The sequence below is a fragment of the Ochotona princeps genome, chromosome 20 (assembly GCF_030435755.1).
Source record: "Ochotona princeps isolate mOchPri1 chromosome 20, mOchPri1.hap1, whole genome shotgun sequence".
Classification (NCBI taxonomy): Eukaryota; Metazoa; Chordata; class Mammalia; order Lagomorpha; family Ochotonidae; genus Ochotona; species Ochotona princeps.
Window position 1 is genome coordinate 19,632,185 of NC_080851.1, and position 15,722 is coordinate 19,647,906.

The 15,722-nt window shown below is 39.6% G+C and overlaps 1 protein-coding gene across 4 annotated transcripts in view; it reads left to right on the forward strand.

Annotated features, from left to right (window-relative positions):
• AMPH (amphiphysin) overlaps positions 1-15,722 on the forward strand; it is a 135,973-nt gene that overhangs the window by 42,658 nt on the left and 77,593 nt on the right. For all 4 annotated transcript variants that reach the window (XM_058678213.1, XM_058678214.1, XM_058678215.1 and 1 more), the window contains exon 2: positions 8,268-8,348. In XM_058678213.1, the coding sequence (XP_058534196.1) occupies positions 8,268-8,348 (81 nt within the window). The remainder of the gene's footprint in view (positions 1-8,267; positions 8,349-15,722) is intronic.

A 15,722-nucleotide genomic window follows, 5' to 3' on the forward strand; every position in this document is an offset into this window, starting at 1 on the left:
CCTGAACTGCAGCTGACAGGGATTATAATGGAGGGATTTTCTTTGGGACAGGGTGATCTCCAGGACCTCATGTGAGATGTGGATCTGTAAACACATGAGGAAAGGAGACTCCCAAAGCCTTGGGGATTTGTCCCAGAGACAGCTTATGCGTTTGTCCAAACCAAAACAGACAATTTTTAGTTTACCTTGTTAACCAGTGACTCTGTATTGGATGCTGTGTGAGCTGGGTATTAAATTACATGATGACTTATTGGGAATAAGATTAAGGGTTTGGCCATGTCTGAGCCTTGAGAAAAGTTCTGGTTCTGTCAGAATGGCCTGTGTGCACCTGATGCCTCAGAGGTTCTGCATGTGACCCTGTCACCAGCCAGGCTGAGGGGATCTGGGTTAAAAAGTGCCAGAGGTCCTGATGTCCAAATCTCTGGAGTGCTCCCTGGGGTTTCCCCAAAATGCATTGCATAGAGAGTGCTCTTAAAAGATACTCCTTTGACAAAATATTTCTGTGGCCAAAAATAAATTAGAAAACACTGTATTCTGTGTTCTCCCTTCTAGGAAAAAGTACTTGGCATGTTATGGCTGAATGAGGTCATCTGGTTTTTTCGATAATCTTGTTTGAGAGTGAGTTATTTAAAGTTAACATTTGTCTTTTATCTTGCCAATTAGTGATGTAGTCCTTTGGTTTTGCCTGTAACTACCAGCAGAGTGCATATGTCCAGGTCGTATTGAAAGAGCTTTCTTTTGCTCGTGCACGCATGGGGCCCTTCAGGCACCATGCAGGCAGCACTCTCTTCATTTCATCAGCAGTCTCTCTGGGATGTGGAGTCTCTCCTGCCATTTCCATGTTTTTCTTACTCTCTCTCCTCTGCCCTTCCTTCCCTCTGTCTTGATTCCGTTATTTGCTTAGCTTTTCCTCCAGGCTTCTGAATCTGTCGAATGTGCAGGGAAAGATTTGAGCTTTTGAGATTTTCAACATCCTTTGGTGTTGTTTCAACTCTTCATGCTCTTTTCTTTATAATTAATTTATTTATTAGATAATTAATTATGTTTAAAAAGAGAGATTGCATTATTATCTATCTGATGCCTTACTCCCTAATTGTTGGCAACAACCGAGGCTGTACCAGACCAAAGCCAGGAGCTACACACTGAGTTTGATCTCCCACATGGATGGTGGGTATTAAACTACTTAAATCATCACCTGCCAACTCAGGGTGCACATGAACACAAAGTAGGCTAGAAGGTACAACTGGGACTCAAACCTAGACACTCTTCTGTGGGATGTTGGCTTCTTAACTATCTTATTCCTTCTAATTCTTTAGAGAGGCACTTCTGCATAGTAAAATCTCCTGCTTAAATAGTACATCTTTTGCCATATGATTTAAGTGCTATCAAATTCAGTGGTGAGACTTGAAATCAGTGGTAAAGAAGGAAAGACCAAAGAAAAAAGGTCATAGCTTTGCTTACCACAATCACAAGATTGAAGAAAGCAATAATTGTCATTTCTACTTGCAGATGCTCAGCATGGGGCAGATGAGGTGGCCAAGTGCCGAATGGACCTTTGGTTGCTGATTGCTCTTTAGGTTTGAGCAGAGAGAGAAAGGATGGGATCATGTTAGTGATACCATGCTTCGGCAAGCTGACTGTTAGGTTAAAGCACGTTTTTCTATTTTATGTAAACAGTCATCATAGTACATTCGACAGAGAGAGCTACTCTAAAACACAAGTTTGATTGGAACATGTTGGAACTTCTTGCTTGTAATTTATATTGCTTGCAATTGAAACAATGGTTCTGAAACCCAAACCCTGATGCAGCTCATCTGGTTTCACTTGTTTCCACGAGAAAGGATAAGATCATCCTTCAGGATATTTATCTTTTTGGGTTATGGCCAGGAAAACTTCATGGGAGTCACTGTCTCATTTATTTATTTAAAGTTGTGGATTGCCATTGAGCCAGCAACTTGAGTGTAACTCCTATTTTGGACAAAAATGCAACTAATTACAAGTTTACTTTCTGTAATAGCTTGCAGAATCATCTTTTTGTAATGTTTTTTTAATGTTGGCTTCATTAAAATACAAATTCAACCACAGATAACCAGGACCCAGTCAATCATCTGGAACATTAACCAATACAAAAATGTTCCTCCTTCTGCTTTAAAGGTGTAGGAGCAATTTTAAGCCAAGTCACAAATTCATTGTTACTAAACATCATGGAGAATCTACCCTGTGAGCACAGCTGCTTCTGATTGATCGTCCTAGCTTTGTCAACAGCACAGTTCCAGGATTATGGCTTTTGTCTCTTCATTTACCTATAGGGCTCAACCTTGAGTTGTAATTCAGCACAAGATTCCTAAACTGTAACACACAGATGAATTGCCTGAGCAACTTGTTACAATGCAGACTTTCTGATGGCATAGAACGTGGGATTCTGCATTTCTTTTTTTTTTTTTTTAAGATTTATTATTATTGGAAAGCCAGATATACAGAGAGGAGGAGAGACAGAGAGGAAGATCTTCCATCCGATGTTTCACTCCCCAAGTGAGCCGCGATGGGCCGGTGCCGGGAACCAGGAACCTCTTCCAGGTCTGCCACGTGGGTGCAGGGTCCGAAAGCTTTGGGCCGTCATTGACTGCTTTCCCAGGCCACAAGCAGGGAGCTGGATGGGAAGTGGAGCTGCTGGGATTAGAACCGGCGCCCATATGGGATCCCGGGGCGTTAGAGGCGAGGACTTTAGCCGCTAGGCCATGCCGCTGGGCCCGGGGATTCTGCATTTCTAAGAAGCTGCTTGATGAGGTTGATGTTGCAGTTGTAAAAACCCACTTTGAGCAGCAAGGATGAGAGGTGAAAATACACATAGGGCCTTCATCAGATGTTTATCAGTCATAGTTATATATACTTAAGGATTAATGTGTTTATCAGGATGACTAATTCATTCCTGGAAACTATACAATAAAAATATTTGAGGGCTTATTTTGTTTTTGTTGTTGTTCAGTTAACCTGGTCATTTTCTTGATTGGCTATAAATATTCTTCTATTATTCTGGTTAATCTAATATTTAATATTATCAATTATGACTCTAACATATATGCAAGAGTGGAATGGAAAGAACCAACATTTAATAAATAAAGCATGTTTGAGTCTTTTAAATAGAACACAAGTGTGGAATATCTCAACAGGTGTGGAACCTAGTGTATCTAACACTACGTTATCTCAGGAAAATGTAATCTGTGGAGATAGCCAAGATATGGTCCTAAAGACATAATCAGTCTGTGGTGTTTTCTTCTAGATTTCTTGCTTACAGCCTCTGGCCTAACATTAAGATGCTTTAGGGTTTTTGATTTTTCCCATGGACTTAGAGTAAGGCTCAGTTTTTGTTGTTGTTGTATTTTCATCTTACTAAACTCAAGATTTACTAGGTAGTAGGTGAAAGGTTTTGAATAAAATACCTTTTTAAAGTAGGACAAAGGTAATGCTTCACATTCTTAGTTTTTTATTCTAAACATCTGATTTATTGTCTCTAGGGTTTTGGGCTCTGCTATAGCTCTTATTCTTTTTTAAGAACCGCTTCTGTTCTTCATATTTTACATTTCCGTATAAATTTCAGAATTATCCTATCAGTTTCTTCAAGGGAGACTTGTTGAATTTTGCTTGTGATTGCCTTGAAATCTCAAAGGTGGAAAAATCAGCATATGAACAACAGTGATGAAATTGTGTGTACGAACTTCTATGATAAAAGTCTTAGAATCATAAAAAAGGAAAAACAAATTCTACCCTTTCTGATATGTTGAATGGAAGACCCCAAACAGCTACTAACCACTTTTTAATGATCAGCCTTTGACAGCTATAGAGCTGGTGCCTCTTAGTTGGCAAAACCCAATTGTTGGGGGATTAGTGTACTCAGACTTGCTTATTATACAAATTGTTTCTGGTGGAGTGGATTGTATTGCCTTTTTAGACCATGTCTACAATTGGACATACTGGAGGCACTATTTTAGAAATTTTTTTGGATGGATTTCATTCATTGTTTCTCAAAGATGAGAGATAAAATGTAATGTTGGAGTTTTACCTGGAAATTTTGACACCCATAGTCTATTCTACAATACCCAGTAGGGAGGGTTACAGCAACCCATGGAGGGATGGCGAAGATAGTGCAGAAGACTAGGAACATTTTAATCTCCAGGACTGAAGAAGAAGAGAGGAAGCTGGTCTTTAAACTTCAGAAAGAAGTTTATGAAGTATTGGGGGTGACCACTTGAGAGGGCTGGGAAGGAGGATCCTGATACTGGTGGTTTGGGCTGAGGCACAGCCAGGGGAGCCACGCCCACCTTTCCCTCTGTCTCCATCTACCCTCTGTCTCCTGCTGATACTAGAGGCTATACAGTCTGTAGGGATCAGCCTCTTGTAGTACTTACCAAAGTAGACAGTGCAAATGGATGAGCAAACAGGGAGAACTCGCAGAGAGGGTCTGCCTGGATGGGTGTTACGGATGGAGTGAGCAGTTTCTGGAATGTTCTTCCAGAAGCTCTGATCACTTGCACACATGCATGGATTAAAATAATATCTTTCATGGTCAGAATAAAATTTTATTTTTCCTACCCACCTGTCTGTGGCAATTCTGTGTTTCAAATTTGTTAAGAGACAGAGACAGAGGATGAGAGAGAGAGAGAAGCAGAACTCCTCACTACTCCTCAAATGACCACCGTGGCTGGAGTTAGGAAAGGTGGAAGCCAGAAACTGGAAACTCAATCAGGTTTCCCCTGTGAGTGCCATAAATCAAACTGCTTGAACCTTCACCACTCCCTCCCTAGGTCTGCAGTAATAAGAAGCTGGATTCATAAGTGGATCTAGGACTCTTAACGCAGGCACCCCAGTGTAGAGCACAGGGAGCATAACCTAGTGGCTCCACTGCAAGGCAAAATGCCAGTACCTCCTAAAACATTCCTCTAAAGTACTTACAAATAGTGAAGGAAAATGATAATATAGTCCAAAGAAAATTATTAGTATGATATTTTGTTGAAATCTCAATTTAATTTAAAGAACTCATGGAGGGTTTGTGTTCAAGTTTATAAAATGTCCACATTAACATGAGAATTCCAATTCAGGAAGCCCAAATTCAATTTGAAGAGTAGGTCTCCTACAAAATGGGGCTTAATGGGTCCTCTTCAGTTATTTGCCTCATGTTGATCAGACGTAGAGTAGCTGAAGAAAGCTGAAAATCAAGGCATAAATCCAAGTACAGCAATCTGTAAAAAAAAAATGCTAGTGCTTCTTGGCATATCTATATCTGTATCTATCCATATCTGTATCTATATAGAGAGAGACAGATAGACAACTAATATAGGTCCTGGTTCTTCCATATGGATGGCAGGGCTCAAGTTCTAGAGCCATCATCAATACTTTCCAGGATGTGTAAAAAGCTGGAATCCAAAGCAGGGTTAGAACTGGAACCCAGGTACTCTGACATGGATTGGGGTATCTTATACAGTGTCTTAAACTGATATTTAAATTCTTGGCACCTTCTGGACTTTTAAATGGCTTTTACTCTGGAAAATAAAGCCTAAGCAGAGAAAAATGAGTTATTCTTGATGCAAAGCTAAATTTAATCCCCTGTTCCCAGGCCCCATTTTTCCTGATTTAGGAGCTCTGATGGCAGAATTTGATCTTCTGGTTTGAAGGTGGATCATTTCAAAAGGATCCCCCATTGCCTGCTGTTGTAAAGAACTTCCCAGATTCTTTGAATAATGTGAAGGAATCTCCAGTAATGATGGGTTCTAGGAACCCAGACAGCCATTCTGGGCATTCTTCGATGTGTACATTATGTTGTTGGCATAGGTATGGTTCTTGAAATTAAAGAGTTCTTGCTTGTGAGACATTTATTGAGATACAGAAAAAGAATTCCAGCATCTCATGCTCCAAATAAAAATGAGTTCACAGTCATTGTCCCATCAGCCCTGATAAAGCTGTATCAAGTACATTGCAGATGTAACCATGGCAATGCATTTACCTTTTATTGAATCAATGGACACGATTGCATAAAATCTAAGCCCCCTTGTCTGCTCTTTTGTGTTATAATTTAAGGTGAAAAATCTGAGTCAAGGAGGAAAAGGTAGCTCTCACTAAACACTTTCAGGGTTAAGGTAGGTGCTTTTGCTTGTGGTGTTGTATAATTTCCCAGAATTGCTACTTTTCTCATTTGTTACCTTATAGATATTATAGATATTATTATCCATATAGATATGGATAATAATACTATTTTTAAAGAATAGTGGATATACTAATGTCACAGAAGGTGGGATTCTTGACAAACATTATAAAGGTCCTTTATTCCAGCAAAATAGGAACAGAAAAAAGGGTGGAGGAGGAGAAATCTGGAAAGGACAAGTCTCTTGCCATGGTTGCAGGATGGGGGCTGCCAGGGCAGGGGAAGGGACAAGATGGAGGGGCATGGGGAAGAGCCAGGTAAGAAGGGAAGGGAAGAGAGAAGGGGGAGGAGAAGGGAGGGCTGTGTGGGCTGTGTGCTGCACCGCCCCCCAGTTGTGGCTTGTTATCTGAGCCACAGATAGGTGGGTGGAGACCAGGGGGAGGGGCCAGAGACTGGGGAGTGGGTACTTCTCCAAGCCTCAGGGAACTCTCTCAGGAATTCTCAGCCTTCAGCTTAATTTTGTTCTGCCCATGGTACTTTAGGTTGGATACTGAAAGTATGCTTGTTCATGGAAAAGTAGTTCTGAGACAAGGTGACCTACTCTATCCAGCAGGAGTGCACCCTTCTGACTCTTGAAGAGGAAGGTCCCAGGTGCCACGATTCAACATCATCCATCTTTTCTGGATTGGTATCAGGTGATGTCTTCCTATCAACATGACTTTGTTTTTCTTTTTTTTCTTCTCTCTTTGTTTTCTTCCCTTCTCTTCAGTTTTCTTCTCTATTATATTCTATTATCAGAAGACAAAATGTCCTCAATTTTGAAAGATTGAGAAGGAGAGAAGACAATGAAATTCTGGGACATGTTATCTTGTCAAGTTGTGATTGGCTGGTGCTGTTTTCACTGCATTGCAGGGGTCTTTCTGACCTCATTTACCCTTCATTATCTTTCTTCAATTGGTTTCTAACTCCTACTTACTTTTATTCTACTTAAAACGTATCTATCATTGTTGAGACATATAAGCTCTTTATTATATGCCATTTTATAGGCTGCTCAACAGGCCTTGGAAACTGAGAGCTTTCTCTTACCTATTCTTGCTTACTCTCCCCAAAATGTTTTCCAGAATAAGCAGGAAGACTCATGTCAGCAAGGTAGAATTTGATGACATGATAGATAATGTACTGTTGAAATTGGCCAGCACAAGGAGTGGATGCTGTAATGGTACAGAAATAAATCACTCATAACAAAAGCTAGAGGACAATGGGAGGACCCTGGAGGGCACATGACATCAAAAGATGATATTCTAGCAACTTATCTCTTTCTTCTCAAATTTGGGGAAATAAAAGACATTTCTTTAAGGCCTGCAATACATCCAGAAAGAGTTCCAAGGGCTTGTAACCTGAACTTTGGGAAATAATTCGGGACTTGCTTAATGGGTTGCTTCAGAGCAAGTCGCAACACCACACACTGACCCTCTTCTCATGGCCTTGTTCTGTTCTCGGGTTTGGGAACTTTATTGTGTCAGGTTGAGTGCTGGATAAATTCTTTCTGAATGATCAGGAAAACAGAAGGGGATGTGGACAGGTGAATGATTGAATGATGTGGATATGAATGAGAATAGATGACTGCACTTTTGTTCTGTCCATCCTGTGTAGTTTGCTGCTGGATTTAGTGGGTAAGGTGGACACCTTTCTGAGTGCCCTTTTTTGGTAAGTATGAACAGTATGAGGAAAGGAGTGTTTCCTTGCTCTCAGAAGACTAAATTGTGTGATTCTCTCCTTGACTTTCAGAGGATGGTTCAAGGAAGCGTTAGTCATGTAGATGTAAGTGTAATTATAAGTCTGGCCTGAGCCCTTGTTTACTGGAGGAGGCAGGTATGTAAACAACTCAATGCAGTGTAGCCTGACACTTGCTGCAAGTCATACAGTCTGTGACTGGAAAGAGTATGGTTCAATTCCAGGTCTGCAGAACTCCAAATCCACAGAGCTGGAGACCTGCAGAACAGCACTGAGATTGGAGTCTGCAGACTGTGCAGAGGGGAACAACTGTGTTGCTTTGGCTGCTATTGGGGAAGGCTCAGCTTCCTTTGCAAACATCATTAAATTAAGTTGTTTTGTTTTCTTCACTAACCAGGTCCTCCAGAAGCTGGGCAAAGCTGATGAGACAAAAGATGAACAATTTGAAGAATATGTCCAGAACTTCAAACGGCAAGAAGTAAGTCCATTCATCTAGTGTGTAGAGTGCAAAATGATTTCACATTATTTGTGTTTCGGTTTATGCTTTGGTTTGAATGGGATTCATGTGTGTCTCCCAGGATTTCATTTGTTGAAATGTACTACTGGTTGTGAGATATTACAAGGGTATAAATTGTCTAGCTGGTGTGTTTAGAGGAAGGGCTCTGGAGGTGATTAGGATTAGATGAACTCTTTAAGTTGGAGCTGCATGATTGGTTGCTTGTGGCTTTATAAGAAGAAGAAAGATGAGAAGAGATATATGCCTATTTCTTGCTATGTGATGCCACGGGCCACCTCAGATCCTGCCAGCAAGAACACCATCACTGGATACTGTCCCTGTCCCTTGCTGGAGCATGGTGAGCCAACATAAACCATTTTTTTTTATGATAATCCACCCAGTCTGTGGTATTTTCTTATTGGTGAAAGAAAGTAGACTAATATAGCATGTAACTAAAACATATTTGAATTGAAGAAACAGCAAAAGGAATTGATGTTATCTTGAGGATAACACTACTAATTTTGTAGACTCTTGTGAAGGACAAAACGAGAGACAACAGGCACCATGCGAGGAGAAAATGGGTTTTAGGAACAGCAGTCCCAGTAGACAAAAACTACCCTAAACTAGAAGAAGGATGGATTTTTAAACCTTCATTCATTTGGGAAGAAAGAGAGTATCCATCCACTGCTTCCTAGATGCCTAGATTGGCTTGCCAAGCTGAAGCCAAAGCAAGAACTCAATCCAGGTCTCCTATGAGATAAGCAGGAACCTAGCTGCTTGAGCCACTGGTGCTGCCTTCCAGAGTACACATTAATAGGAAACTGGAATTGGGATGGAGCCAAGACTATAACACAGGCACTCCAATATGAGACATGTGTTTCAAGTGACTTCTTAACTTTCAGGCCAAATGCTTGCCCAAATGATAATGTTTTAAATTATTTATATTCTACTGAATATTAAAATTAAATTTAAAAAGTGGTTCTAGCAAAATGTCTTGAGTTGTTGGATGCTTTAAGCTCCTGCTTCCTCAACAGCAATTGTATCTCACCCAGGGAGATCAAAATTAATTCTTGATGGAGGAGCAAGTCTCGCTCTTTAAATATACGCCTGTGGGCTTAAGTATGTAAGCCTACATGCATTAGATAAATAAATATTTATCTATGCCATTAAAATTTCATGAAGAGTATGATTAAAAATGGCCAAAAAGACTTCTCAGTGGAGGTAATAATGGGGAAAAGGCTGAGAAGTATAATTTTTGATGTTTGTTATTTGATGAACAGTTAGGTGTATTAAAGACACAGGGATAGACCTGGCACTGTATTCTACCAGCTAAAGTCCTCGCCTGGCATGCCCTGGGATCCCATATCGGCGCTTGTTCTAATACTGCCAAGCCTGCTTCTCATGCCTGGGACCTGGGAAAGCAGTTGAGGATGGCCCAAAGTCCTGGGACTCTGCTTCCACATGGGAGACCCAGAAGAAGCTCTGGTCTCCTACCTTCAGAACGGCTCAGCTCTAGCCATTGCAGCTGCTTGGGGAGTGAATCAGTGGACAGAAGATCTTTCTATCTCTGATCCTCTCTGTATATCGGACTTTCCAGTAAAAATAAAATAAATCTTTTTTTAAAAAGACACAAGGATAATGAAACAAGCTATTACTATCTGCTTTGATACCTAAGGCTTGAATAATTATCTGGAATATCACTTCATAAGAAAGTGTGCATACGAATTGGAGAGAGAAAGGTGGGGACTACATCTTCTGAGGTTATAAGCCTTAAGTCTGAAGATTATGCTGCATGTGAAGTTGGAAGAAGCATGGGTCAGTGGTTTCTAAAATATAGGATTTGCACATGGGGCAGTGTAACGATATATAATTATTTTGTTGATGTCATTGAAGCTGCCAGTGTTCATACCAAATTGTGGCCTTAAGGATGACAACCAATAATGGAAAACTAGTTACTACCTTGCCCCTTTGGCTCTTGTATGTAGATCCATGATGTTGACATTTTTCCTCCTAAGTGTATTGGGATACAGTTAATTTTTCATTTGGAGGCATGTTGTTTTCTTTTCTCACCAAGAGGGCTTATAAAAGCTAGCAGGTGCAAAGTCATGTAGAAAACTCTCCACCAAATCACAATTTTAGTGTCTTCTATTTCATGCCAGTGCTAAGGTTTGACAAGTGCAGATAGGTACCCAACTTACTCTAAATGATAGTGATCTTGTTCTGTCTGAAAAAGAGAAATAGGAGTTAGACAACAGAACAGTAACGAAGAAATTGATAATGTCTTAGTTGCTGAATATTGTAGGGACTTTTGGCTGGAAAAGAGAAATCCTAGAGGAATGGTGGATCTAGGCGTGCATGGTACGTTGTCACCCAGTCTCCTTCAGAACAGTATACATATCCAATGCTCTCATGTGAAAAGTTCTCCCATACCACCCCCCACAATTGGGTAGCACCTGTGCAGATCATCCTCTGAGTTGCAGGAACTTTCTGGGAAAACTTGTCAGTAAATGCCTTGTTAATTTGCAGAGCAATCTCAAGTGTCAGCTTTAAGAGATTGTAGTTAGATAGAAAATTGAATCAGACTTAAAATTTTTTCCTGTTTGAGGATTTGCACTCTGCCCTTTGAAACCTAGTCTTCCTGTCTGGCGTATCCTGATGGGGCTAATTAGTTCTTTGCTCTTAGATTTCCTTTTCTATCATTTCTATGAGTGCTCCATTAGTCTAACTTCAGTTCCATCAGGTTCAGGGATACATTTGTGCCTAGAAAACACTGTGCTTTCCACTTTCATTGAATCCGTTTTGGACTTTCTTGGCTAAAGAAGGTAAGATTTGTGTTTTTTTTCTCAGGAAATAAAAAAAAAATTACAGTGAGTTAAATAATCTATTTAATTTGTTCAATGATCTGTGCCACTGTGTGCTGTAACACAAGATGATTTGATAATACTTTTTTAAATATTTATTCATGCTACTACATATTTTTTAAATGTTGGGGGGAATAAAGGTCCTCATTACTGTATACTGGGGCAGTTGTGGGTATGACTTCTCCCCTTGTACTCAGATACAGAAAGAAAAATAAAAAATTTGGAAATGATGATCACACCCACTTTTCCCTAACCATTGGTTCTTCCTACCCTGATCAACTATGTAAACATCATGAAAAATAAAAATTTTAAAAAGGCTTAAAAATGACTAAAAAAAAGGAAATGGGGCATCTTGGACTTTAACCAATATCCACATTGTATGCTGACATTGCAGATAGATTGCATGCTACAACACTGCAGTGGCTCCTGCATTTACCTTTAAAAATTAAATGTGGTTCTTGGATTTGGGGACTGTGAGATATCTGAGGTTTTTTGTCTACATGGTGTGCAGTAACCACAGAGCTCCTAAGTAGCTCATTTATAGCCAGTGTCACCTTACCGGAAATCTTTTTTAAGAAGTATAGAAGTAAATCTCAGTGTCATCAGACTGGCCAGTTCAAATACCCAGGCAATATAAAATCAATAACTGAACTCATGGCTGACTTCTGAACACTGGAATTGGAGCTCACATATGTCAGAGAAGCTCTGGGATAAATTACTGTTTGCAGAACATATTCTTTCTGTTACCAATTTTGAATACTTTTATCTCAGGTGTGCATTCTTCTAGGTCATGTATTTGAGAAAAGAAATTTCCTCAGGGTATAGGGTAGTTGAAAAATAAAATACTTCAGTTATGACAGCACACATAAAACAGTGCAGTTTATCATCACAGTGGTCACATATTCGAAAGAATGTCACAGCATTTGTGATGCCTCTCAGTGTCAGGTTAACACTAGGTGTCAGTTTATTAAGTGTGTGATTAAGTGGCTAATTGTCTTCATCTTCTGTTTAGTGCCCATTGACAGACATGTTTTAGCAAAACACAACGTGTCTAAGCTGTATCAGTGTTATCTTTCTTATAGGTGTAGTCCTCTCCCAGTGAAGGAGCTGGTAATAAGAAGCTATGGTTGTCCAAAGAATGTTTTGGCCTTGCTCTTCAACCTTTTCTGCATTTCTGCATAGTCTCTGTTTTTCTTACTTCTAACACCTCCATTAAACATCGTTGTTCACCAACCAGAACTGTCAACCAACTCTCTGTGAATGTGAGGGTTGCTGTCCCTTGTACCAAATGGAAGAAGGTAAACAGAAATGTGTTTCATTTGATGGAGAATTTGTTGAACAACTTGTTTTCATTCTATCAGCAGTACTATCTCTTCAGTCCTAGCCATTTTAAACTGAAAACTTCTTTGTTGAAATAAAAACTAAAATTTAGCCCAAACTATTGACATCACTTTTACACCTTTTCCAGTGGAGTCTGTTCCCAATTTGAGAAACTATTCTTAGAAGAACCTCTTTGTGTTATTCCCTTGAAGGTTTACTTTGCCTGTCCAATTATTTGTTGCCTACCTTTAATTATACTTTACCTTGCCCATTAACTGACCATGCCAGCTGGAGATATTTCATATCTTGTTCCAGGCATTCATTTAGAGAAAACTTCATCTTTTTTCCACTTTTCCTAATGAAGTAAGCTCATTATGTAGTTTGCATGGTTCTCTCTAAATGATCCCCAGATTGACTGTAATATTCTGTAATGGGAAGCAGAGAACTCAGAGCATTTCATCTGAGTCTGGGGAGATTGTCTGAAATGGTTGTGAACATCTGTATAAATGAGCCAATGTTGATCTTTCAGATCTGCATCAGTTTTATTGGTTTCAAAGCAGTGATTCTCTCTTATATATTACCTTGTAAGCACTCTGATTGAATTTGCTATTGAAGTAGAAATCTGAATGAAAAAGGCATCTTAATGGACCAGCTGAAACTTTTTGCCAAACATGTTCTCTCAGTGCCTTTTAAAGAAGTCTCTTTCTAGAGTTAATACTAGCAGATTCCATGACATAATAAATCTCCATTTCATGATAAACACAGTGAAGATATATACTGGAGGTTCTCAATAATCATCATCTGGATGCCTTTTAAAAATTTAGATCTGTGGTTCTGATTCCAGACTTCTGAGCTGGCTCACGTATTAGGATTGTATCTCTCAAGAAAAATGCAGCCTGTGAGGTTAATAATTTGGATGCAATAATACACCTGAGATTATTCAGTAGTGAAGATCATGGTTTCCTTGAGGATCTGTGTGATCATGTTCCCCAAATTAGACTTTTGCAAGGAGCTTTGACTTTTTTTTTTTTTCAAATTTCCAAGTCCTAACTGACTTCCTTAGACAAAAGCAGTGATTATGGATTTTTTTTAAAAAAAAGATTTTTTTATTGGAAAGGCAGATTTATAGAAAGAAGGAGAGACAAAGAGAAAGATTTTGCATCATTGATTCACTCCCCAAGTGGCTACAATGGCCGGACCTGGGCCGATCTGAAGCCAGGAGCCAGGAGCTTCTTCCAGGACTCTCACCTGGGTGCAGAGTCCCAAGGCTTTGGGCCATTCCCTACAGCTTTGCTAAGCCACACGCAGGGGGCTGGATGGGAAGTGGAACATCCAAGACATGAAGCAGCACCCCTTTTGGATCCTGGTACATTCAGTGCAAGGATTTTAGCTGGAGTCAGTGACACACTTTTAATGTTTTTATTATTGTTGTTATTATTAAGGCTCTACTGAAGTATAAGTTTGGCCTGTGAACTGGTATTTTATCTTCTTGGTTCTCATGGCACTCCTACTTACAATTGAGCTTTACATATGAGAAAATGATTACTTTGTAAAAAATTCATTTTGAGAATGAACTGTATTATTCCTTTGGCTGTTGGTAGTCCTGCTTGCTGGTTTCTTTCAGTGATGGTTTATCATATTGGTTTAAGTTTTCTCATATCCATTGTTAAGTTGTGGTGAAACTTCTGCATAAACTGTTCCTATGTATTTTGGGATCATCTATTATCATCACATTAAAATTACAATCAAAATTACAGAAAGGAAATCCTTCTGTGTTTTGATATTTAGAAGTGCACATAGAAAAAAACAAGAATTATTAATTCCTAAGTAATTTGTTTGAGGAAAGTTTTATATATTCTCTGTGATGATTTTATTTTTTCTTATCACATGTGGTAGAAGTTAGCTCAGTCAAGGATTTATGAAATACTCTTCACAGTTTTTAAAAACGATCTGGTAGAATAGAAGAGTGACAGCCAACATTTGCTGAGTGTGATGTGTGCCAGGTAATCTCCCAGGTGTTTATCTGGATCATTTCCCTTGGCTTTTGTGATAGCTGTAGGAAGTGTACCTGTTAACACTGTTATTCCATGGATAAGGAATCAGAGGCCTACAATGCTTAGTTACTTCAGGTGCATTGATAGAAGTGATACCATTCAGATTTCAGAGTTACACAGTGTGATCCTACAGCATGCAGACTTAACCACTATGGAATAAACTGTTTACCAGCTTTTGAGAAAGACAAGTAAGCATTTGCTGTCTTTGTTTATAGACAAGAATTGTATCTTATGCCTTTAGATAAAGTATTCTTAATGATCAACAGTTGGTTCTCTCATTGTCTCCCTTCCATGTTTTCACAACCTCAGGCACAGCGGTGGTGCCTAAGCAGTTGTCAAGCGCACGTATGCTTGAGGCAGATGTAGAGCATCAAAAACTCAGACAACCTGGATTTAAACACGTGGTTGCCATTCAGCAGAAGTCTGACTTTGCGTGTGATATCAGCCTCTATGCCTGTTTCCTCATTTGTGACAAAGTTCTGATGTTTGGGGGTTATTGTGAAGGTTATGAGTTAATAGAGCTGTGGTGCTTTGGAAGGTTCCTGGGCCAAAGTGACCTCTCAGTAAGTGTTAGACTTTGCTATATTAAAAGTTTCCATTGGGGATCTTTCTCCACCATGTACTATATTGTGTTCCACTAGAAATTCATATATTGAAGTCCTTGTCCTCAGCACACCCCAGAATGTGAAAATGTTTGTAGACAGGGCTTTTATTGAGGTGAGTGAATTCATGTGCTTATCCCAGACCCAATATTACTAGTGTTTATATAAGAGGGAAAGAGAATAGGGCTGAACACACACAAACAGAATATCGCTGGAGAACACATTGAAAAGTGTTCCCTCTACATGCCAAGGAGTGAGATCTCAGGGGAAAGCAATGCTGCCAGCACTTTGAGGCAGAACTTCAAGCCTCCGTTAACTCTGAGAAAATGTCCATTCTTGAAGCCACCCGTGTAAGCAATGCTGTTATGGCAGCCTCTGTAGTGTTATAAACTTCACAAATGGTAGTTTCAGAATAATTTTGGGTGTTTCATTAAAACTAGACTAAAGACAGACAACAAGCCCTTCCCTCCCATTTAGGCATCTCTGTACCTTGATAGAACAGTTGCTTTTTGAATGCTT